Source organism: Nymphalis io, chromosome 9, assembly GCF_905147045.1.
Source record: "Nymphalis io chromosome 9, ilAglIoxx1.1, whole genome shotgun sequence".
Taxonomy (NCBI): Eukaryota; Metazoa; Arthropoda; class Insecta; order Lepidoptera; family Nymphalidae; genus Nymphalis; species Nymphalis io.
The window spans coordinates 1341197-1367413 of record NC_065896.1 but is presented as its reverse complement, the minus strand read 5'-3'; the positions used below and the strand labels follow the sequence as shown (position 1 = coordinate 1367413).

The 26217-nt window shown below is 34.5% G+C and overlaps 1 protein-coding gene across 1 annotated transcript; it reads left to right on the top strand.

Annotated features, from left to right (window-relative positions):
• The first annotated feature begins 14505 nt into the window (after window positions 1-14505).
• On the top strand, window positions 14506-25776 carry LOC126770961 (uncharacterized). The gene is made up of 5 exons (XM_050490592.1): window positions 14506-14645; window positions 15885-16067; window positions 18818-18937; window positions 24689-24835; window positions 25284-25776. The coding sequence occupies exons 1-5, from the start codon at window positions 14598-14600 to the stop codon at window positions 25764-25766; spliced, it is 981 nt and encodes a 326-aa protein (XP_050346549.1). The 5' UTR covers window positions 14506-14597; the 3' UTR covers window positions 25767-25776.
• Window positions 25777-26217: the final 441 nt, after the last annotated feature.

Genomic DNA, 26217 nt, shown 5'->3' with positions numbered 1-26217 from the left:
TAACGCAAATGTAGACATAAGTATAGACCGTGAATTTGTTTAAAAATATAATTATTTACTACCTAGTTATGTTAGCCCAAATCATGAAGACTATAGAAGTGAATGCTTAATCAGCGGAATGTTAGCCATTGTGTCATTCCATGCTTAGGGATCGTATGTCCTGGGAAACGATTTGTTAGAAGGAAAAGAACATTCGACTAGAATATAAGCCAAGCCTCTGTTCAATCGTGTCACTTAATTATAATAAAATATTTTAAAATTCAAATATATTATATCTTTTAAAAAAAGTCTGTCTTGCTCCCGTAAACTTGTCTAAGTTTTGTTTCCGTTTTTGTTTTTTGTTCTATATTTAAATATTTCAATATTCTGTTTTTATTTTATTTTTGATTTGTATATTTTGTAATTGTGTTTGGGAATGGTGTGTTCCCCTGTAATTGGTTGTGCATAGTTTTAAGTTAATGTAAAAAGTGTTTTGAATGTGTGTTATGTACAACTGTTGGAGATCCAAATAAATAAATAAATAATGACAAGTGTTTCTTCTATTTTCTTCTAACTAACCCAGAGTTGAAAAATAAAATAATTAATAAAAAAATCTTAGTTTTTTTCGTTTCCAGTGCCTCATTATAAGAGAATGTGTCAATTAACATGTGAAAAGAAGTATTGAATCATCTGAATTTGTGACGGCACACGCCCAAAAAATATGTAGTAGTACTTAAACTTGTTAATCGAATACATTTCTAAACATGAAGTTATGATATATCGGTTCCGGTAAAGTCATTAAGCGTTAAAAACATACCCGACGATATAAAACGAGGGCAGTAGAAATGTCTATTTCGAAGCAGGAACGAGGAATGAACAGTTTTCAATTTAATTCCGGTGCCAATGAGGACATAAATCTATGTATCTGATCGTTAGCGACCCGCGTCCGCTTTCTGACGATTTTTCGGGACCCCTACTATATGATTGGTCGTACAGATAATGTAATTCAATTTAATATATATTTATCATCGAAACTGTTTATATTTAATACATAATAATAACCTTAAATTGAAATGTACACACGTAACAAAATCTACGAATAACAATTAATTTAGTGGAATAAGAAATTTACATGAATTTGCCGACAAAAATATAATTAATAATATAGAAATATTTATATATTTTGTCATATTTCATGAAATTTTAATTAATCTATAATTTTAATTGTTATTTATTATTAATAATATTATTTTAGTTCCTACCGTCTCAACAATCTGCTACGTAATTAATTTTTATTTAATTTTTTTTTATTAAATTTGAATTTTATTTGTAACGACTTGATTGGATTGTGATTTTTCTTAATATAATTAATAGATAATATTTTGTGTATTTTGTAACTTTTTGTCTTCCTAATATACATTATTAATTCCTACATTAATTCCTACATATATATACAAATACAATATATACAAATAAATAAATAACAATACAAATAAATAAATAACAATGCTTCCATGCGAACATTTCATGTTGGTCTAGTTTTTATTTATATATATTTTTATATCGAATGTATAACTCATTTCAAAGAAACTCGGTTGAAAATCAATTAAGCATACCATCTACAAAGTGAATATAAATAGATACAACGTTGAGATACAATACACAATGATCTGCGGCAATCACAACACCACTCATTACATCGATAGTATCGTAAATATGGTCGCCAGGCTCTAAGATAAAAAAGCCGGACATTTTACCATTACATGACCAAATACATATTATTTAAAAATTCGAACATACACGCTTAAGAAACCGGACCTAATATGTTGTTAAAGTTCGTTCATGTAATGCAATTTAACCATTTTAAGAGTTTTTGAAATAATAGTTTGTTTTCAATTATAAAACTAGACAACTAGAACGAACCGGATGTGAAAGTATTTTATCGGACACAGCAATTAAAACCAAATATATCCGCTTGAATCCGGACATAAGACAACCCTTATCGTAACCGCAAGCCGACTTGATTGTTGAGTGTAACTACAGCTCCACATTGCTTAATTAACTAATGATTTAGCTCTAGTGGTTAGTTGAATATAAAAAAATCGCTTTCCATCAAAAAATATTCTAGTCTGGGTCACTCCCTTGAAACCTCATAACAGGTAAACATCTATAATAGTGATAGTGACTTAAGAGTTCTACCCGGGCGAGTGTGCATATCATAAGCTACGTTTATAAAGGTATCTTTTTTTTTATATATATATATTTGCCGGGAGGGCAAATGACTCTACTCCACCTGATGGTAAGTGGTAGTAGAGTCTAAACGCGACGACGGCCAGTACAGATGGGAAAAACGTTCTGCACTAGCCACCTTCGCCTTGCCGGCCCGCAAGATGCCTCTTCACGCCTCGTTTGAAGGAACCCGGGTTGTAAGAGGAGGGGAATACGTGAGCTGGTAAGGAATTCCATTTTTTGGAAGTGCGACAAAGAAAGGAGTTGCCAAATTTCTTTGTTCGCGACGGAATTGATGTCACAGTTAAGCGGTGACATCGAGAACCAGCTCGTGTGGACTTAAGAAGGAAGGGGGAAGCAGGAATTAGAGAGAATAATTCCTCATAAAATAATCTATAAGACAGTCTTGTGTTGCATTTTTATATCTGTCTATTATCTATCAATTTATTATTATTATTTATTTATAGTTTTTCTCTCAATTAGTCTTGCGTCCCTGTATTGCAACTCGTACGTGCTGAGTCACTTGAATTTGTCAATTTATTAATATTAAACCAGATACAGCGCCCGAAATTATTTGAAGACGTTTTTAAATTAAAGTTACAATACAATACAATGAGACAATAAAAATTACACTATTAGATTATGATTCTAGAACCAACGACAGTCAGTAGTAGCGTCTATCACTTCCACTGATTCGTCAATTTGCTACAATGGTCTGAATAATGACATTTGACGAGCATTTTTTAAATTTAGCCAGTACTTATCTTCTTTTGAATATATTTTAGATACAAAACGAAAACCAAGCCTCTAGCCACCAGTATAGGCAACAAGTTATTATATTTTAAATGAAGGTTTTTGCACTATTTATATATTGAAGTAATTATCATTACGATTTTCATCTATTTTTATTTTGTTTCAGATTATCTGCGGAATTTGTTTACTTGCTATTGCTATTGCACGAGAGTTTATATTTAGGTTTTAGGTATTAGGGTTTATTTTTGTTGCAACACGTTTACATATAACTTACTATTCTTAAATAGACGTTAACAAAAATTAAATAAATCTTTGAATACGATTAGATGAGTTTTTAATTAGTAAAATTTTATTAACTTTTATTTCATCACATGCTAGGAACGTGAACGGGTCTTATTGATTGCAATTTTTTTGTTAATATAATTAAAAAAAATCTAATTAAAAGCGACAAGTGATAGTAGCGGTGACATTGCTAAAGAGTCATATTACTGAAGCGTCATATTGGAGCAACGGTCTTGTTGGTGATAAACAAACTCGCTCGGGCCATCAATGGGTTTTTGATGAGGGTCCATGTTTTAGTATCGCCTGCGGCCTGAAGATACGTCGTTGGAAAATTCTAAACGTGGAACTCGGATTTTAAAATTGCTTTGTGATTGTCAGTGCTAATGACCTTTGTGCTTGATTACTGTGTCTTTTTCTTATTACGTTTTTCAAAATATTTCTTTTTATTTTCTATATGATAATTTGGATTTAAGTATTTTTAATATCATTATTATTCAGAAAAGAGGCGACAACATATTTCTACTACTGCAATATTTCAATAAAATATAATTTTATTACACAAAAAAATTGTATGCATATCTCAATAAACAAGTTATTCTTTTAATTTAATTAATTATCCTTGTCTGGACGGAACGACGACGTTTTGTTCAAGGATTCAGATTTACAGCGTGCTTTTAAACTCTCCCGCTTAACCTTTATAATGATAATTTATGTTAATAACTGTCGCTTTTACATAAAACTACAATATTGTATTTTTAATTGCATACAAAATATACGCAATGAGGTTTTAATCATACGATTTAAAAGCATTTTTCTTATTTAACGCCAATTTTCGCCTGCGTCTCAGAGGGGTAGGCAGATGTATATGCGTGAGCCTATGTCCAAGATTGCTTCGTACCCAATTTCATCAAAATCGATTCAGTGGTTTAAACGTAAAAGCGTAACAGACAGACAGAGTTACTTCCGCGTTTATAATATTAGTATAGATTTGCAAATGTTTGTTCAAACTGCAAACATTGGTTGCAATTTCTCCTTGAATTGCTTTTACGCCAATGTCGACAATAAATGTATAAAGATAAAGAAGCTTGAGATTACGGGACAGAGAAATAACCGTTCATTGTTATATCGAAATAAAAAACTCAATACTTCCTGTCCTTTGAACTCAGTGTCATAACGTGACATTGACTAAAACAAATATTACGTCATTTAAAGGAAACACGCGTTTATAATGGCGTATCATAAGTCGATTGTCAATATTTCACGAATAAATCGAGTGTAACGTACAATAGATAATATATCCTAAGCACCTACCTTCAACAATACGAACTAACTAAGACCAGTCTAGACTGAGCCCAGTACGTGCCTTCGGTCCTCCTATTCATAAATCCATAAGTTAACAGTTGCTGAAGGAACCACGGAGTGTCGTTTAGAATTCAGTGAACACAGATTACATTTTTTTATGAGAGCACGTAAAATATCTACCGGTTAGATCGGATATTGATGAGAAGAATAATAATAGTTCAGCGCATGTGGCGCTGTAGTCGCGCGTCTAACCAATAGGAACGTTTCTGTCGTATTCGATTCCCTCTATTATGAATGAAGAAAGTACTCAAAATCATTCCCAAATTAATAATAATATTCTGGATATAAAAATCTTTCTTAATATTGTATTGTCTTATAAATTGAAATAAAAATTAATAATTAAATTTTTAATCTCAATTGTGATAAGAAAATATTTCAAAGTAAAGTAAAGTTTATTCCGGTTCGTTACGATTATATTTTGTAAGAATGCAACCCTAAGGAACGTTTCAATTGCTTATTTATCTTCGTGAAATTATAAAAACAAATTTCAAATCATACAATCATACGCATTGGTGACATTCCTTACATTGCCAATACGCCACCAACTTTGTTAACTAAGATAATGTCCCTTGTGCCGGTACTCACTCACCTTTCAAACCGGAATATATCAATAATTAATATTGTTATTTGGCAGTAAATTATGTGATTTGTAATTTGGTATATGCCCAGATGCGCTTGCACAAAGCCTCACCAAGAAGTATGTGGAATCAAGTGAAATTAATTTCGTGGTATATAATTTCAATATGCTTATTATCGGAAAAGTTAGAAAGAATCACCGTAAAAGTTCGCTAAATTGAATCTTGTTATATTTAATTACTACCGAACAAGTTTCCAACGACGCTAAAAGTTAATTTGAAGGGGTTAATGAAAGACATTAGATGAAAATTCTCATCTTTCAGATGCCTTTTGGTTGACATTTTCTTTTATAATGAACATAGATAATTAAATGTGGATAACTTTTTTGTATGATTAAAAATTTAAAATAAGAATGTTTTCGTTGAATATTTTATCTTTTAATATATTAAAATGCACAAGCTGCCAATAGCTGTCGTATAATACGTCTAATTTGCAGAGACGGCTATGCTATATTATTATTATTCATTGTCTCTTTATTTCTCTTCTTTATAAATTGGTAACTGGTGGCTTTGTGCAAGCTCGTCTGGGTAGGCACCACCCACTCATCAAATATTCTACCGCAAAACAGTAATACTTGATATTGCTGTGTTCCGGTTTGAAGGGTGAGTGAGCCAGTATAATTACAGGGACGAGGGACATAAAATCTTAGTTCCCAAGGTTGGTGCCGCATTGGCTATGTAAGCGATGGTTGACATTTCTTACAATGCTAATGTCTAAAGGCGTTTGGTGTCCACTTACCATCAGGTGGCCCATATGCTCGTCCGCCTTCCTATTCTATAAAAAAAAAATTGAATCCAACTACTGCTTACACAGAGAAGTGAAACACTTAGTAAGACTTAAGTGAAGATCTGGCGGAATATCGTAGGCGATTTAAATTGCATACGTGACAGAAAACTTTCACAATGACATCCCGGAATTTGAAACCGGAACCTCTGAGCAAACAGTATAATTTAACTAAAATGACAAATTTAATTGTTAAATATAATGAATAGCAGATTAAGATGGGAGAATAAGGGTGGTACCCGGTAGTCGGTGATATTCTGCCGCTAAGCAGCTTAATACTTACATTTAACTTAAACATAAATACTTAGTATTTTTGCGATCCGGTTTATAGGGTGAGTGAGCCAGTGTAACTACAGGCACACTTCCATTAGGTGTCCCATTTGCTCGTCCGCTTATAACATAAATAATAATTATAAATAAATAATAATAATAACATTCACGTTTCATTGTTAAAAGATTATTGTATTAGTTTTAATTATATATTACATTATATACATTGCCTTTTAATATTTGTATAATAAATACATGTATTATATTATAACTTAATAAATATTCAATACATGCTCGAAATCGCTGTGGTTGTTCAGGAATGTCCTTCGGGAATCACTAATTATATCAAAGACAATACACAGTGTATATTAACATCATATTATAAATTATAATGCTAAATTAGGAACAATATTTAAGAACGTATTATCATTTTAACGAAAGAGCAAAATAAGAAAAAATGAAAAATATGAGTACAGAAAATATTACTATGTGTGAGAGTTACTTTCTGTTAACCCGAGCTGGTACCCCCCACTTATCAGATAACATCACTTATCAGAATATCTTCTACCGCCAAACAGCAATATTTAGTGTGCTATTGTGTTCCGGTTTGGAGGGTGATTGAGCCAGTGTAACTACAGACACGTGGGACAGACATCTTAGTTCCAAAAGTCGGTGACGCATTGGCGATGAAAGGAATGATTAATACTTCTTACAACGCCAAAATCTATGGGTGATGCTGACTACTTCCCATAAGCCCATTTGCCCATGCGCCTGCCTTTTTTATGTAAAAAAAAACTATTACTCATTACCTATTACATATACATATGTATATTCGATACAATGTCTGTCATGCTGTCCTGAATACCGTCAATACCTCAATAAGCTTATCTTATGAGATAATACAGTTATGCTGTTATAACATCGTCTATTGTCCTTAACAAATTCCATCCGGAATATACATGGGTATTACAATATTCAAATTATATTATACGAGCTTATAAAATAAATATCACAAAATCAAATATACAATAATATTTATACATTAGTGATAAACTCACGGACACGTGAGAGGACGAAATTTGACCCAAAACATTATTCAAAATTTAACAAAAACATACATGAAATTGTATATTTCAAAGGCTCGAAAATAACTACCAAAAAACTAGAAATAAGAAAGTAGTTTGACAAACAGAAGGAAAACAGGTAGTGTTGGAATTAAAATAATATCTCCTAATATTATTTTTATTCGACAGGTAAACGAGCTAATGTCACATATTACAAGTGATATTATTAACACTTTATTAGTGACCAGACAATGTCATTGGCAAATATATACCACTTTTTTAATTATCCTAACCTGCAAATGACCTTGTGGTGGGCAGAAGCCCTTCCAGCTATTTAGGAAATGCTTATTCCATTCGCAGATGCGTTGCAAGTCAGTTTTCAATCTTTGTAGTTATTATTACTATTATTTCTAGTTTTTATAAAACTACAAATAAAACTAAAATAATAGCCGAGATGGCCCTGTGGTAAGAACGCGTGAATCTTAACCGATGATCGTGGGTTCAAACCCGGGCAAGCACCACTGAATTTTCATGTGCTTAATTTGTGATTATAATTCATCTCGTGCTTTACGGTGAAGGAAAACATCGTGAGGAAACCTGCATGTGTCTAATTTCACTGAAATTCTGCCACATGTGAATTCTACCAACCTGCATTGGAGCAGCGTGGTGGAATAAGCTCCAAACCTTCTCCTCAAAAAGAGGAGAGGAGGCCTTTAGCCCAGCAGTGGGACATTCACAGTCTGTTACGGTATGGTACAAATAAATATTGTCAGTGCCGTAAGTAGCAAAATACAAAGCCACTAATTAAAATGAATACCACTTTAAAATATCCCTGAAAAGCAGTAAAACAAACTACGACCAAAAGTAACTAATCCTTTTGTGGAAGTTTGTTGAAAACCGCGCCGAGTGTAACCGCAGGCTGGCGACAGAAATTCGGATACTGATTTCGTATGCTATTGAATACTGGGAGAAAATTTTGAACAATATTTTCAGTGACAATTATAAACCGCAAACCCTCGCAAGTCCCTAGTAAATTTATAACAACACAAACATAACTTCAAGACTGTAAATGGAATTTCCATTTAAAAAAACTAATTTAAGAGTAGAAGTAGTTTATTATTACTGTTACGTTTAGGAGTGTAGAGTAAATATAGAAGAATTTTTTTTAAATAAAAAAAGGTTTAGCAAAATTATCTCAACTATGTTTATTTCTATATCATTTCAACCAAATGTAAATTGTCAACTTTCAACTCGCCGCTGATGATAAAAAATAATATCAGATAGTTTATGTCCCATTGCTTTTTTTCGCTGGAAAAACGCGTTACGGGTTTCACCCGCATACTATTATTAATGTATATTATAGAATAAGATATATAATAATTTACCTTAAAATTAATTAATTAAGCTATAATATAATTTATCAAACTATGCTTTTATTCAATCAAATAATTAAAGCTTAAATTAAATAATAAGTTATTCCGTTATTTATGTAATCAGTCAGACGACTGAGAAAATTGCCACTCACGTAATTTTTTAAATTATTTATGACGTATTTCTACCAGGATAATATTAAATTTTATAATCTATATTATGTGATATGATACGTTTTTAATAAAATAAGATACATAATCGCTTACAAATAGCGTATCATGGTAAGTCGATCACATTTCACGAGTGACAAAAGCTGTGAGTTCATACAGAATTACTTTACAGATCTGGATTAATCTAATAAGCAGTCATTGGCCGGAAAACGTCCAAGAGGAAGAAACGTAATTATGTCAGTTAATTTTTCGGGGCTTGCACATTACACTACATTAGCTCCGGATTCCACTTCATCTGCAGTGCCGCAACACGTAGATTACATTTGGCTGGCTCGCAGAAAACGCTGCCAAAACTATTTTGATTTTAAATTGATTTCGTTATAAAGTATTGAGAACAAATATCATATTGGGGTTGATTTAACATTGATTGACAGACAGATTTACTCCATCAGTTATAATTTTTTTTTTTTCGGACATTTTGGTTTAATAGAAATTTTGTATATTTAACTAAGCTAATGTTAAGGAAATATTACAATTAGTCTTTCAAATGTCTGAAAGATGCCAATATTTCGCCTTGAGATAAAACAAATAATATCATATCATATTTATAGTACCCGGTTCCTATATTCAAAAAACTTGACATTGCTGATGACATTGTGACCAGGACGTAAACTCTTTTAGAAACGTAACGTATAAAAGCTATTCGACCAACATAAGAACGCGTGATAAAATAACTCAAAAGAATTGAGATACTGGGAATAATGCTAATACGCTTTAGTCATCCTTCCGACTCGTTTTCCTTAGAATGTTTTTCCTTACTTCCGAGAAATAAATGTACGCTGTTCAATAATTTATGTGAGTAATTAGATATTACTAATTCAGAAGAACTTCTCCAGTTTCGAAACATCTATTCGGTCTATTGGATATTGACGGGTTTATTTATTCATTAAATTAAGGTGAAAAATCACTTCTGTTCAATACATAATATTAATTATAATAATAGTCAAATCGATTCCAGAGTCATCCTGGGTATGTTAACGTTTACGTCTGTTTTCATAATCTTACAATATTATAAACGCAAAAATGAGTTTACATCGTTGTTACGCTTTCAGGTCTTGACTACAAAAAAATCATGATGATAGGCTAGCTAGTTTCGCTGAGCTATGTATGAATATATACCAAAAATAATTCTGATTTATTACAGGAACAGGAACAGGAACAACCTGTTAATGTCCCACTGCTGCTAAGGCCTCCTCTCCCTTTTTTTTTTGAGGAGAAGGTTTAGAGCTTATTCCACCACGCTGCTCCAATGCGGGTTGGTAGAATACACATGTGACATAATTTCAATGAAATTAGACACATGCAGGTTTCGTCACGATGTTTTCCTTCACCGTCAAGCAAGAGATGAATTATAATCACAAATTAAGCACATGAAAATTCAGTGGTGCTTACCCGGGTTTGAAACCACGATCATCGGTTAAGATTCACGCGTTCTAACCACTAGGCCATCTCGGCTTCTCTGATTTATTAACCTTCTTCTAATTTGAAGTCAACCTTTTTTATCTCAATCTAATTAATAAGCGAAAGCAGTTCTTAAAGCTCATAAGCTAGCTTCACCTACACTTTCATCCTACATTTTCTTTCTTATCTTAATATTTCCAGTTCATGGATTTGGAGATCTATAAAGATCAGCTGTAGTTCTTATTGCCACCTTTTATAGGAATTTTATAAGTGCAACGGACCATATGAAACTAACAAAATCATGTGACAAGATAAAATAAATATTCTTTGATTTGCTTAATCATCCGTGTACACCAAAAATTTCAAAAAGGATTTAAATAGCATTTATATGTTATGTAATGTTAAACATTGGTTTTAGTAAATACATCAATACTTGTGATGAGCAGAGTACAATGAAAATTCTAAGAGAGTTTTGATATCAGTTATTTGCTTAATTTCCCTTATATAAACTATAAGATTGAGCTGTGTAGCTAAGTTTAATTGATTGAAATTACTAATAGGTTATTTAATTATAATCATAAGAAAAGACCACATAATTGAGTTGAGTTAACAATTTCATTAAAATTGATGATGAATGTTATTAATTTTTAAATTTATCCAATTATTTATTTTAGGCTTTGTCAATTGCTTTTTTCGTTGTTGTTGTATTTTTCTTATAGTTTCAAATACGTACTAATACGTTTTACTAAAAAGCCGAGATGGCCCAGTGGTTAGAATGCGTGAATCTTAACCGTTGATCGCGGGTTCAAACCCGGGCAAGCGCCACTGAATTTTCATGTGCTTAATTTGTGTTTATAACTCATCTCGTGCTTGACGGTGAAGGAAAACATCGTGAGGAAACCTGCACGTGTCTAATTTCATTGAAATTCTGCCACATGTGTATTCCACCAACCCGCATTGGAGCAGCGTGGTGGAATAAGCTCCAAACTTTCTCCTCAAAAAGGGAGAGGAGGCCTTAGCCCAACAGTGGGACATTAACAGGCTGTTACTGTTACTTTACTAATACGTTAACAGTGACAATCATTATAAAGGATGACTTATGTTTTTTAAATCGCCATTCAATCAGCAGCATCAATCATCTACCCAATATACGTAGGGTTTTTTTGCGCACCTTCCACCTGTAAGTAAAAAAATAATAATTTAGAAACGTACACAGATTATAAATATTTCTAGCTGTCATACCAAAATAACAATGTTATTTTTAAAACATATAAATATATAATATAGATGGCAAAAACAAGACGTCTATTTTTTTATCTATTGGCAGTTTTGATAGCGGTAAATATTGGGTAGTAAGGGTAAAAGGGACTTAGGTACAAGGGACTTTTGAAGATTGTTTACGAAGCTTCAATTTACTTACATGGCCTTTGATGTAGGAATAACGTGAGATCCTCAGTGAAGCTACTGAAGAAAAATTATTTTGGGTTGAAGTTTGTTTTACATTAAGAAATGTCTGTAATGAAAATATTAATTTCACAATGAGTACATTTTTGATTATAACGATTATTTATTATAAAGTGGAGATTGCGGATCGGCAAACGCATTCAGCTCTCCAATCAGAACCTAAAGAAAAGTGAGAAGAAAGGTGGCAAGGCCCGATTGGAATAATATTATTATTTACATTTTTTCAATTGATTTATATAAGTACTTGACTATAGTCCAACTTGAATATTTTAAAATGAAACATTTAATTTATTTTAACAACCACTTGCACAAAAACAACATTAAAAAACTTAGTTTATTGTTAAACTAGCGATATGTAATATTAAATTAAAAGTAAACCCATCACGCTAAAATACAACTTACAATATGAAAAATAATAATAATAAAATATAAAAAAAAATCGAGTATCTATAAAATTAAAAAATAATTAAATTATGTAATGTCCTCCAGACCGATTTCGGCCACGGCGGACAATCTCAAGAGAGATATTATAGTGCACAAGTGTCTGCGCAAATATAAGTGCACTCTCTATTCCTTAACTCTCATAATCCGATGACACGGCAATCCGACACGACCGGAAAGAGGTCAGGCGCAGGACCAACGGCTTTACGTGCTTTCCGAGGCACGATAGTGTACACACTTTTGAGAATTCTCTGACAGAAAAACCCAATAACTTTTTATTGGCCCGACCTAGGAATTGAACCCAGGACCTCCAGGTCTGCGGTCTTACATCAAGCCATTGGTCTAGAATGAGACAGCCAATTATTTTGAAAAAAAAAACAATTATTATTTACCCTCTTACTATAAAAGAAGAATGTTTTTATTACAAATTTCTTTATTATTTGTTAGCAAGCACGAAGTAAGAATTCAACGTTTTATATAATACTAGTTTTCGCCTGCGGCACCGCTCGAGTGACAGAGGGTGGGGGCAGGTTTTTTGTGTAAAAAAGTAGCCAATGTTCATCCTTGGATTTCAAGTTTGCTATATACGAAATTTTATCAAAATCGGTTCAGTGGTTTAGTCGCGAAAAGTAACAGACATTCAGAGTTACTTTCTCATTTATAATATTAGTATGGATGCTATTAATCTTAATGTTCAATGGATTAAAATGTATTTATAACGCGTATCTGTGTGTGTATATACACACATTATCAGTTATATAACTGATAATTTTATTTTTAACTATATTATATACAATATAAATAAAATTTATTTAAATATACTTCAATGAAGCCCACACTCTAAAGCTTCGTGTACATAACGCAGCGGCGCGTAGACCGCAAGTTTATATTCTATGAATGAAAATCGTGTACGCAAGACACTTCAGCCGCGTTTGTTTCAAACTTAGTTTTTTGTGTACAGCATACGACAGTAATAATGTTCAGCTATTTACATGAAACATACTTAACACACTAAAATTGTATTCGTAATCACAAACATACCTAAGTTTTGTTCAATTAACATCTTCAACTTGAATATTAATTAAAACTTAAACCTTTTTTAATTAAAACTTTTTCTGTTTAATCATAATGTTTTTAAGATATTTTTACCTTATACTTAATTATTGTATTTCTAGAAATAAACGTCATCATAACTACAATTATATCGAAACACTGCACTGTTTTCTGGGTTGCTATGTAATGCGGAAAATAAGCAATAAACGCAGAAACATTGCGGCCTAGGGGGTATCTGTATTAGTATACGATTTGGAGGCCCGCAGCGGCGGGTCAACCGTCGGGATGACACGGTAGTATGCCAAGCGATCCCGTGACGTCCCCCGACAAGTCTGAATGGGTACCGCTGGTGTTTTAGTGGATATTCTGGCTCCTTCAGCGCCGGCGAGACCCACATACACTAATGTGTTTTCAGACACGTAAATGTGTTTTTCCAGCAAGAAAAAAAACTAAATTGCGGCGTTGACGTCCAAACATTACTGTACGACGCAGATGCGTCTGCAGCGCATGTAAACGAAGCCTACCGTCATGACTAATCAACTTTTCAATTTCAAAATATATTACAATATCAAACGTAAAAAATTAAGCAACTCGCACAGATCAGATACAAAAATGTTAACTTCAAATCTCTTATCTTAAAATATGACGTAATGAACGCTGATATAGTTATGATATAAATACCACGTCAATAGAATTATTCGTGCGAGTCATTAAAATACAATTAATATAAGGTTAAGAATTTTAATATTTAAATCAATAATTTATTTATTTTCTTAAAATATAAGCATAGAAGAACATGTGGATTAATTATGTGTAAATTATTGTTTTTTATATATTTATTAAATTCATATGTATATGTATATATAGGTATGTGTTAGTATTATACATAATTTTATTATTATTATAATTTACTTTCATTTTGCACACCTATTAACAACCTGTCTTATTTATTCCCATACGTTTTGAGATTGGCTGGTAGAAAACGCAGTAGCCCTTTGTGCAATTAAATTTTTTTGTTCAATAAGTATATGAGTATATGAGTATATAGTATATAAGTATATGAGTATTGTATTTTTTACATAATTATTATTTATATAATAATAAGACTAATAAAACAAGGAAGATGTATTTAAAATCAAAATTAATAACAAGTGTGTCGTTATTACACTTATTATTTATCACTCCAAGTAACTTTAGATAAAAAGATCACAGCTTGAGGTCTACCGAAATTATTTGTGTTTAGTATGACATTATATGCGAAAGAAACAGTTGTGTGAAAATGTGGCGTGTATTACTTCTTATATCATTCTTCGGGTGCAATAGTATCGTAAGTAATATATGGAATTATTTTATACTTTTTATGTACATATTGATAAATTATTTCTTAATTGGTGGGCTTTGTGTATACCGTCAGCAAACAGCGATACTTAGTATTGTTGTAGTCCGGTTTGAGGCTGAGTGAGCTAGTGTACAGGCACAAGGGACATCACATCCTAATTCCCAAGGTTGGTGGCGCATTTGCGATATATGGAATGATTAATATTACTTCCGATGCAAAATTCGAAAGGCGATAGTAACCACTAATGGCCTGTCTGTATATATATAATAATATTACAGCAAAGTCAAATTTGAAATCCTCGATAACCTAAGTTATCTGATAAATTTTTATTTTAGACAAAGGATTCATTAGTACCACTAGATGTTAATGTTAGCTATGTTCTCAAAAGAAAAGATCGCAATCATCAGAGAAATTCTGACTGTAAACTCAGATTCTTATAATTCATGTATCTATTTGGATAAATACAAGATATGAACAATTACTGAACTGAAAGTCGACACATTCAGTTCAGAAATTGTGTTGTTTAAGTAAATACTATCTATGTGATTATAGTACCATTTAGATTGTGAAACTTTAGTAATAAAAGCTGTAACCTAATTGGGCTATAGTTTTAGAATACTATATCATGCTTAGATTTTAGCTACTAACTACTAAATACAACGCATATTTGAATCACAGACTGTATGTGTTTATATTAACGTCAATGTATTATATCGCTGGAAATTTTGGTATACCACTCTTTAAGCAGAATTCTGTGTGGGCGTCATTTCTGACCTCCCAAGAGTAGTATCAAGATATGTACATCGCTTGCGAATATTACTGTAGATTTAGGACAATACATGCATAGTTTAGACTTATTTTTGACATATTTTTTTTACAAAATGAGGGTTGAATTTTTTTTTTTATTAGTTATACTTAACTATTTAATATCAAATTAAAGTTAAGTATTTAGAGACATTATACACCCAACTGTAACAACAATTTCCGAATTTTGCACTCATTTAATAACACTTTGTTTAATGCTTTAATGTTTCCTAAATGCTGTCCTTATGTTATTAGCGTCATAAGAGACATTACAGGTAAGGCTGGTCCTACTCTTAGGTCCCAAGGCTTTCAGTGCGGGGTAATTTGACTATTGCCAATTATAGGTTATTGTTTACTATAGTGACTCATTGGCTCGTCTGCTAAATAAGATAAATAAATATATTTGGTTTTTCGATGTTTCAGCAGTCGACTTCATTCGACTTGGGAGGAGTCGTGTCTGGTAACCGCATGGCTGCTGTACCATTAGGAAGGTCACTCGGGGAGGGAGAACTGGACATTGAGGGTATTTGTACAGAAGCTGGTATGGCATGTCAAAATTGTACGCATGCTGTCACTTGCATACCATTACCTGTTGGATGGCTGAAAGTAAGTAATTAAACCGTAAGCAAAACTCTTTAAAAATTATATGAAAATTTCACAAAAAAATAAAACTAAAATATCTCTTACACGAATTCAAATACACAATACACGACAATAAGTCATAACGACAACGCTATATATCCAATCATATTATTTGGTTGGTTAGTATCCCAAAATCATTCATTTTGAGGGTATATTATATTTTTGCTTTCATCGAAAAACTTTAATAAAATCGGAAAGAAAGGCGAATATATCTGGTATAGAGATATTATTGAAAGATCATTCGAGGGATATTAATATACTAACTCCACTTTAATAGGTTTTCGGTAAATATGTACACTTTTCGTAACTCAAACAAAAATAAATACTTGCTATAGAAGATTGGTTCTTGAGTGGAGAGCACGTGTCGGCAAACTTATGTATGGCGCTCCTAGCTACACTAGGTGGGGACCTATATGATGACATTCTTAAGGCAGCGGGCAAGGATTGAAGCAGTGGCATGTCATGGGAAAGGGATATGTCCAGCAGTGGACTGACACTGACTGATGATGATGATTATGACGTGCTATATAATATCAAATGTGTCAATCAATGGATTAAGAACGAAAGTCTTAATTACGAGCCTTAGTTGAGTTTATAATGTAGGTATATTTATTTTATTCACGCTCGGCTGTAAAACAGAAACTCCGCCAAATTTATATATGTATATATATGTATCAACTGTCAGCTGAAATCATTAAATATTTAAAGTATTTTCTGTAATAAGAAAATAACATTTTATTTGAATCAGCATACAACTCAGACAATATACTGGGAAATGCTTAAAATCCCCTTCATTGGAAAGCACATGAAGCTGTGCTCCTGCATCTCTCGCCAGCAAATACACTTTTATCGACTAAGCAGTTAGCTAGTCTCTGTTAGAATGTGGGCGAAATCGGTTAGGATAAAACAGGTCATCAATAATCATTAAAAAAACATTACGTTTTTATAAATATTCATCAATGCTATGAAAATATTTGTGTATAAAATAACTTCAAATATGAACCAAGCGTTAAACTAATAAGTGTCTCTTCATTATCTCTCAGCGATAATTAAGAGTTAACTGGAGCGAGATAGTAAAATGCTCGAAAAATATTTTTGTTTTTGATATTCGTGACGTTTCTCTAAGTGAACATCATAATATATATACGCTGGCAAATTCGAAAGTTTATATTTTGTATTTTCCAACTTGCAATATATTAAATACGCATAAAAATAAAAATTATAAAGAAATAAAAATTATAATTTTAATTACAAAAAAAATTCATGAAATTAAATTTTGTTTACTTATTTTCGACATCAATTCTTTATCAATGGTTAGTTCTATCAGGATTTTGTTGAAAAAATGATCTAGCCTTTTTTTTTTTATATAGAATAGGAAGGTGGACGAGCATATGGGCCACCTGATGGTAAGTGGTCACCAAACGCCCTTAGACATTGGCATTCTAAGAAATGTCAACCATCGCTTATAGCCAATGCGCCACCAACCTTGGGAACTAAGATTTTATGTCCCTTGTGCCTGTAATTACACTGGCTCACTCACCCTTCAAACCGGAACACAACAATATCAAGTATTGCTGTTTTGCGGTAGAATATCTGATGAGTGGGTGGTACCTACCCAGACGAGCTTGCACAAAGCCCTACCACCAGTGTGTACCACCAGTAGCCTGTGTTTGTAACGCCTTAAATAATAAAATAGCAATATTATGCATTGCTACTTTGCGATATAATACAGAATCTGAGCGACCGAGCTTCGATCGGGAAATAATTAGTCATAAAAAATGTTATTTTTATAAAAAAAATTATTCCTCCGAGACCGAACCTCGGCTTAGGACGCCGTCGACGTAGGGTAGGAGGACAATGAGTGTGCAATGTATTACCCGTCCAACGTATTACGTAGTCTAAGCGAGAACGGGTTGTAATAAAAGAAGGACCTCGACCCCGGTCGAAGGCAACGTGGATTCCCATGGGGTGGAACTGTTCTACATACGCTGCCTTTTTGTATTTTTTTTAAACATTTTTGATTAACTTTCTTAATTATTATTCAAAACATACAGGAGCAACGATTTTTAAGAGTAGTCTCTCATAGTCATACCAATACAAATCAGAATAAATCCAATGAAATCAAATTGTTATTATTACTATATCATAATAGACGTATAATAAAAATAAAGTATTTAGTAAAACAGTGTAATTTATGACGCATCGGTCGTTGCCCGCGTTGAACTGTGTATTTGATTAGCCGCCATTTAGATTTAAACTCCATATATTTAGTGCGTAGCTGTACTTTGTAATTCGCATATAAAAGCTTTGCTCGTAAAATATTAGTATATAAAGCATTATTATTCCGTACTGTAATATATATCGGTTATATGAGCTTAGAGTTAGTACTCTTTTATTATACTACAGAAATTGAATTGTAACGATATGATCAGTTCCTTGGTGGTAGGGCAATCTAAAGGTTAACATTTCTTACAGCGCCAATATCTATGGGCGGTGGTGACTACTTACCAGCTGGCCCATTTGGCCATCCGCCTATATTGTGCATCAAGATTAATTTGATTTGAATTTTAAAAAAAATACATTCAAAATTGCGTTTATACATAGATTTAATTAAGTATTTTGTTTCGCAATTTGACTTATGTAAAATATTACACATTACATATTTATTATTATTATTACTTAATTGTATAAAATCAGCTCAATATTGTTTTCAGGTGCCCTTGCAACAGTGCTCTGACGGACAAACTTGCAACGCTCATCTCAAGCAATGTTCGAATGACGCTGTCCCCGAGTGCGATATTGTAACACAGAAATTTCAACACATCTGCGAGCAGGTAAGATTTCATAAAATATCTTAATATATATAAATATCTTATATATATTTATTAAGATAACCAATAGCAGATATAAGTTTATTGTATTTATGTAACACGATGAAACTGTTAGGTAAAGGTTACTGGTGGTAGGGCTTTGTGCAAGCTCGTCTGGGTAGGTACCACCCACTCATCAGATATTCTATCGTAAAACAGCAGGTATTGTTGTGTTCCGGTTTGTTATCACCAATTATTGATGTAAGCGATGGTTAACATTCCTTACATTGCCAATGTCAATGGGCGTTGTTGCCCACTTACCATCTGGTGACCCATTTGCTGGTCCACCTACCTAAAATATAAAAAAAAGTTTTTACAAATTTTATACGTGGTTTCATCGTACACCATTAGACTACCACATTAACTACACAGATTAAATATGGGTGTGACCAGAAATTAAGCTTAAAATGAATTAAGCTATCATCACCAGCCGAAAGACGTCCACTGCTGGACAAAGGCCTCCCCCAAGGATTTCCACGTTGGCCGATCTTGCGCTGCCCGCATCCAACGGCTTCCCGCGACTCGTTCTAAGTCGTCGGTCCACCTTGTAGGGGGCCTGCCCACGCTGCGTCTTCCGGTTCGTGGTCGCCACTCGAGAACCTTTCTGCCCCAGCGGCCGTCGGTTCTGCGAGCAATGTGCCCCGCCCACTGCCACTTCAATTTAGCAATTCTTCGGGCTATGTCGGTTACTTTGGTTCGCCTGCGGATTTCATCATTTCTGATTCGATCTCGCAGAGAAACTCCGAGCATAGCCCTCTCCATTGCCCTTTGAGTGACCTTGAGCCTTCTTATGAGGCCCATTGTGAGCGACCACGTCTCTGATCCATAAGTCATCACTGGCAACACACACTGGTCGAAGACTTTCGACTTGAGACACTGCGGTATTTGGGATGAGAAGATATCGTGTAGCTTCCCGAACGCTGCCCAGCCGAGTTGAATTCGACGATTGACCTCTTTCTCGAAGTTGGACCTACCTAGTTGGATGGTCTGACCTAGGTAGACATAGTTGTCTACAACTTCGAGTGCAGAATTTCCAACCTTGACTTGAGTGGGTGCAACATGGATGTTCGACATGATTTTCGTCTTGTCCATGTTCATTTTTAGACCCACTTGTTGGGAAACCCTGCTGAGGTCATCGAGCATAGTGCCGAGGTCTTCCAAGGTCTCAGCCATAATTACAATGTCATCGGCAAATCGAAGATGAGTGATGTACTCGCCGTTAATATTGATGCCAAGTCCGTTCCAGTCCAGAAGCTTGAAAACATCTTCCAATGCAGCGGTAAACAGTTTCGGAGATATCACGTCTCCCTGTCTTACACCTCTCTGCAGTTGGATAGGTTTTGAGTTCTGATCCTGGAGTCGGATCGACATGGTGGCGTTCTCGTACAAGCACTTTAACACCCTGATATACCGATAATCAATTTGGCACCTTTGAAGAGAATTCAGCACGGCCCAGGTTTCGATCGAATCAAAGGCTTTCTCATAGTCCACAAACGCTAAGCAAAGTGGCTGGTTATACTCCTCAGTCTTCTGTATAACTTGCCGCAGCGTATGTATGTGGTCTATGGTGCTAAAGCCTTTCCGGAATCCGGCTTGTTCGGGTGGCTGGAAGTCGTCAAGCCTTTGCTCGAGACGATTCGTAATGACTCTCGAAAACAACTTGTAAACATGACTCAGCAGTGAGATGGGCCTGTAATTCTTCAGAAGGGTTTTATCACCCTTCTTAAAGAAAAGTACCACCACACTTCTGTGCCATGCTTTTGGCGTTTGACCTTTGGCAATGACGGAGTTAAAAAGCCTCTGAAGAGCCCTGAGGATCGGTGTACCACCCGCCTTCAGAAGCTCGGCTGTAATACCATCATCATCAGGTGCCTTGTTGTTTTTGAGTTGTCCGAGAGCCATTCTAATCTCGAAAAGACTGACGTCCTGAAAATCTTCAGTGTAGTGTCGGGTTAGTCTTGCTCTGGGATCTGCAGCATGACTACTGACAGGTGATTGAGCTGTCGTGTACAGCTGACCGTAGAACTTCTCAACCTCTTCCAACAGCTCAGATCTTGACGTGACTATTCTGCCATCCTCAGTTTTCAGCCTTGTCAGTTGACTCTGACCAACAGACAGATCTCTGGCGAACACTTTAGAGCCTTTGTTCCGCTCGATGGCCTCTTTAATGCGCATTGTATTAAATTGGCGAGTGTCGCGAGTTAGAGACTTTGAAATCCGTCTGTTGATCAGCCGATAGCCGGCAGCATCAGCTGGGGACGTCAGAATCATTTTCCGTCTTTCCTCCATAAGCCGTAGGGTAGAGGCAGAGATCTTTTTGGTTCCTTTTGTACGGCTGGTCTTGAAGGTCTTAGACCCAGCCGTACGGACAGTTTCCACAAGCCTGTCGTTGTATGTGTCCACTTCCTCGCAGTCTGCTAGGCAATCGAATCGGTTTTGGAGTTCGAGCTGAAAGGCTTCGGGATTTCGGATTTGAAGAGGTGATGGTCGGAGCGTAGACTTCATCAGTCGGGACCTCTGGAGTTTAACATTGATATTTAACGAGCCTCTTACGAGTCTGTGATCGCTCCCAGTTTTGACTGCATTGATCACGGAGACGTCATTAAATATCTGTCTTCTCGTCGACAAGATGAAGTCTATCTCATTCTTGGTTTTCCCATCTGGGCTCACCCAGGTCCATTTACGCTGACCTGGCTTCTTGAAAAAGGAGTTCATCATAAAGAGTCCCTCCTTCTCCATAAAGTCGGCCAACATCTGGCCCCGAGGGTTGCGGTCTCCAATTCCATGAGGTCCCACCTTTAACTCATCACCGAATCCTTTGCCCAGCTTCGCGTTGAAGTCCCCCATTACAACAGTGAAATGAGTCTTGTTGGTATGTATGGCTTTAGATAAATCCTCATACATGACCTCAACCTCATCGTCGGAGTGTGTCGAAGTCGGCGCGTATACCTGTATGACCTTCAAAGAATACCGCTTGGTGATTCTGAGTATAAGGTACGCCACCCTAGCCGACACGCTCTCGATTTTCACAACGTTGTTAACGAGGTACTTGTGGACTATGAACCCGACACCACCTTGAGACAGTTGATCGCCCTCTCGGAAATAGAGAAGGTTACCGGATTTCAGGATCATCGTATCCTCCCCCTGTCTTCGGACTTCGGATAATCCGACGATATCCCAGTGTAACCTGCTCAATTCTTCCTCCAGTTCGATGATCTTCTCGTCGGTCCGCAGTGTACGCGTGTTATATGTTGCCAGGGCCAGAGGTCGTCGGTGTTGGTAACACGAAATCTGCCGGGGATTCTTAGCACCCCCTGCCCCGCCGTTACCACAGCTGTTACCAAGGCTAGGAATAGCAGGGCTGCCGGGGACTAGGGGCCGTGGTTTAGTTGCGCGAATCATGAGGGGATATGCCATAATCGCCACGCTTGGCAGACGGGTTGGCGATCGCAGTAAGTTAGTCATAGTACTCAGAGAGACGCTGCTGCCCGTTCTCTGGTGTATATTCCCTCGGGTCGACTTCTACGCCCCCCACGGGATGAGATGGGGTGGTGATATTCGTCGCCGTCACCACACGGCAAATTAGCTATAATCGCATATAAAATAACAAACAAGTTTAAACCCCGAGGCAGGTAATAGGTTACTTTTTTAGAACAACTCCTCCCTCCAACACCAACATCTCCTTTTTTTTACATCTACTAAACTAACCTTCCATGCGGGCGAAGGGCGAATTATATGTATACACGATACTACTTTAAGGGGTAGAGCATTAACAATAAATGTCATCTAATAATGTAAGCTGCATAAAACATATTAACATATTCAATATTTAACGCGAGTAAAACATATGGAGACATATAGTACTATTATTAATTTTATAGGCCCTGGGTTCGGACCCTGACTATGAAAATTGTTGGGTTTTTCTGTAAAAACTTCTGAATAGCAGTCCGTAGTCTTGAAGTTGGAAGTGTGTAAAATTTTTTTTTCTAACTAAAATAGCAAAAACAGTTATACAGACAGTTGTATTTTGATCGTGATACGTTTGTAACAATTGTTTACGATGAAAACATTTAATGAAACGACGAGATCGTCATACAATCGAAACACCGAAAATGTCAAGGCGAATAAGTCCACTGTGAAATTGAGAGTCATGATGTATCGGGACCGACTTATCATGAAATTGTGAATAAACACCAACAAAATTGGCACATATATTTGATGTAGTTTTTTTTTTAAATAGCTTATAACACTGAACCATTTTATATGATTTTTGTAAAGAAAAATACCCAATATTTTTTTATAAACGATAGCGAATAAAAATCTATGTCAAATATTTCCGTACAACATCCCGCAGTATTTTGTCACATTTTTTAAATTAAACGTACATGACAAATAGATTTGATATATTGGCATAAACTATCAGCGCCGGCGAAAAGTATTTGTGTTGTATAACAGTTTAAGCGCCTGAACGCGAGCGGTACTTTGTTAAGTGCAATCGCTCGAATAAAATTTATTTTAACACATTCATGTTTTATTTTTACACACAATAACTTATCGAAATATATATTTTAAAGAACGTTATATTAATACAAAATTATACAACACAAAATTGTGTAATCAATTAAATAAGTATGAATACTTTTTTTAAAATAGATTACACAATATATAAATTATCTTAATTTACAAATTAATTACAACGAGAGTTTTGATTCGTGAAATTGTATTTCGGATAGAATTGAAATCATATTTAAATTGATGTTTTGTGAATGGCCGACCCCAAGACTTGTAATAGGCCTTATATATATATTAAGGGCTCATGATAACTGGCCGCAAACCACGCACAAACGTCTTAGTGACGTGTACAGAGCCTAAATTTGAAAATAATGAAAAAAAAAATACAAGCCTAGGAAATGTACTGTGTATTGTATAAAGTGCGAATATTACATTTCTGTTTGAAGAACTCAACTGTATGTTGAAAAGATTTCTCGCCCGGATGTCTGCTATTGCCCACAATAAATTCACCGATATATCTATATATATATATATATATATATATCTTAAGCGAAATACCAATTTTCACGAGATCTCCTAAACTAAACGCCCGATTGACTTGAAATTTGTCACAGTTACTCCTTCCCCGATGTAGACGTTCACTAAGAACGGACTTTACGCAAATCCTATGCAAAATACATTTTCCTTCTTATCTGCTCATACGAAGCCGATACGATTAGCTAGTAATTTAATATAATAAGTGTTTAAAGTGTTTCGTAATTGAATTTCAAAAATCGCCTTATGAGACATATTTTTATTATTATCCCTTATAAGTACTACAGCCGATATAACGTGGAGTGACGTATTTAGCTGCCGTGAACTACAGGGTTATTTTATATGAAATCATTGTAGCTCGCTCGTGAAATGTTAAAAACCGACTTACGGTGTTTCTTTTAATGTTTGTAACATTTAAAATTGTTATTTCATTCAATGTCACATATCACTTTCTGACATTTCACGATTATGCGATGAGTTTCGAGTTTGTTTTTCCAGAATAGTTTTACGTAAATGTAAAGCTACGTTCACACTTGTGGTACCAATGACTCTTCAATTTATTGTATTTTTTGTTTTTTATTATTATTAATAAGAATTAAGCATTTTATGTTGCATGTATTAAATGTGTTACTGTCAAGTAACGATAATTCAAATATCGGTTTTCGGCAGGTTGGTATATTCCCAGACGCCCACGATTGTAGGAAGTTTCATTTATGTTCCCCACCAGACGACTTCGCTAATGGTAGACCTGCAGACCACAGAGCGGCGTTATGTCCCAGACATTACGGCTATGACCCCAGGATTGCTCAATGTTCGGTAAGTATAAGAGTAATACCATATTTACTTTATTTTGATGTAAATATTGAGTAAAAAATAAATGTACTCTGTATATACATATTATATGTAAATATAATATGTACTCTGTACTTAAATAGAATATACTAAATTATGGTTAGGAGACGAGAACTATTTTGTGCTTTGAATTTTTTCTTCTTCTCGATGATGAATGAAAACCTGCATGTGACGAATGAAACTTTGCTACATGTACCCTCCAAGAGGTATTTAAGCAACGCAATGAAAAAGACTCCAAACATTTACAGACTTTAATTTCATAGAGATATCAGTCAGTCAAATATCAGTAACATATAAAGTATATTAAAAACTCTTAAGAGTTAAATAAATATTTAATGATTATATAGAAATAAAAGAAGATATATATTTTGTTACATAAAATATTTTTTTAATAAAGTATATATTTTTACAGATAAAACTAAAACATGGGCAGTGCGATCAGAGACCAGTTCCAAGTTGCAAAAAAGTCGGCCAATCTGGTGTCTTGGAAGGCAGCCCACATCACTACTACGTATGTCTTTCGAGACATGGCAATTTGTATCCTCAAATCTTCATCTGTCCCCACGGATGGTACTTTTGGAATAATTTTTGTCAACCAGAACCCGAAATTGAAAAGACATTAGGAGAAATGAAAAGCAATGGTAACCTGAAGACGATCACTGAAAGCACACGGGATAGTGATCATTTGATAACGGTGACCACAATAACCACACCAACACCAGTCACATACAGAATAAATTCATTCTTTTCAACAGAGAAGCCTGTTACATATCCAGCAGATACTTTCTTAGCTGATAAATTCGATTTAACAAACTATGAAACAACAGATGACGTATCACCAAATATGAATGATGAATTTGCTAATTCATTTGAAAGTGGTACCGATTTTTGGTAAAATAATCTTTAAGCAATTATAATTGTGAACTATGAAATAAAAATATTACACAAAGTTTCCTTTTTATGATTTTAATAAAACTAATTATTCTCATTATTGATAGTTTTTGAATATCGTCAATAGTTTTAGAAGAACTTCATAAGCAAATGAAATTGAAGCCGGATCAATTATTGAAGATGCGAGGTTAAAGGATAGGCTGATTTTTTTTTTTGAATTTGTTACATCAATGTACATTTTTAGTCACTATTATACACATCACGGTACCTTCATATCTCATGTTTTAAAACATTACACGCTTTAAACGTAATGGTTAAATGGCCTATATTCACGAATATTTTTTTTTTATATTCGCCGGGAGGGCAAATGACTCTACTCCACCTGATGGTAAGTGGTAGTAGAGTCCAAACGCGACGACGTTTTATGCAATCAACTTAACAAAAAAAAACTGCTA

What these genes read in the sequence shown, in the direction of transcription:
- LOC126770961 (XM_050490592.1), top strand. Translation starts at nt 14,598, where the DNA reads ATGTGGCGTGTATTACTTCTTATATCATTCTTCGGGTGCAATAGTATC. An exon ending in TACCTGTTGGATGGCTGAAA is followed by an intron (nt 16,068 to 18,817) that starts GTAAGTAATTAA and finishes TATTGTTTTCAG; the next exon opens with GTGCCCTTGCAACAGTGCTC. An exon ending in TTCAACACATCTGCGAGCAG is followed by an intron (nt 18,938 to 24,688) that starts GTAAGATTTCAT and finishes GGTTTTCGGCAG; the next exon opens with GTTGGTATATTCCCAGACGC.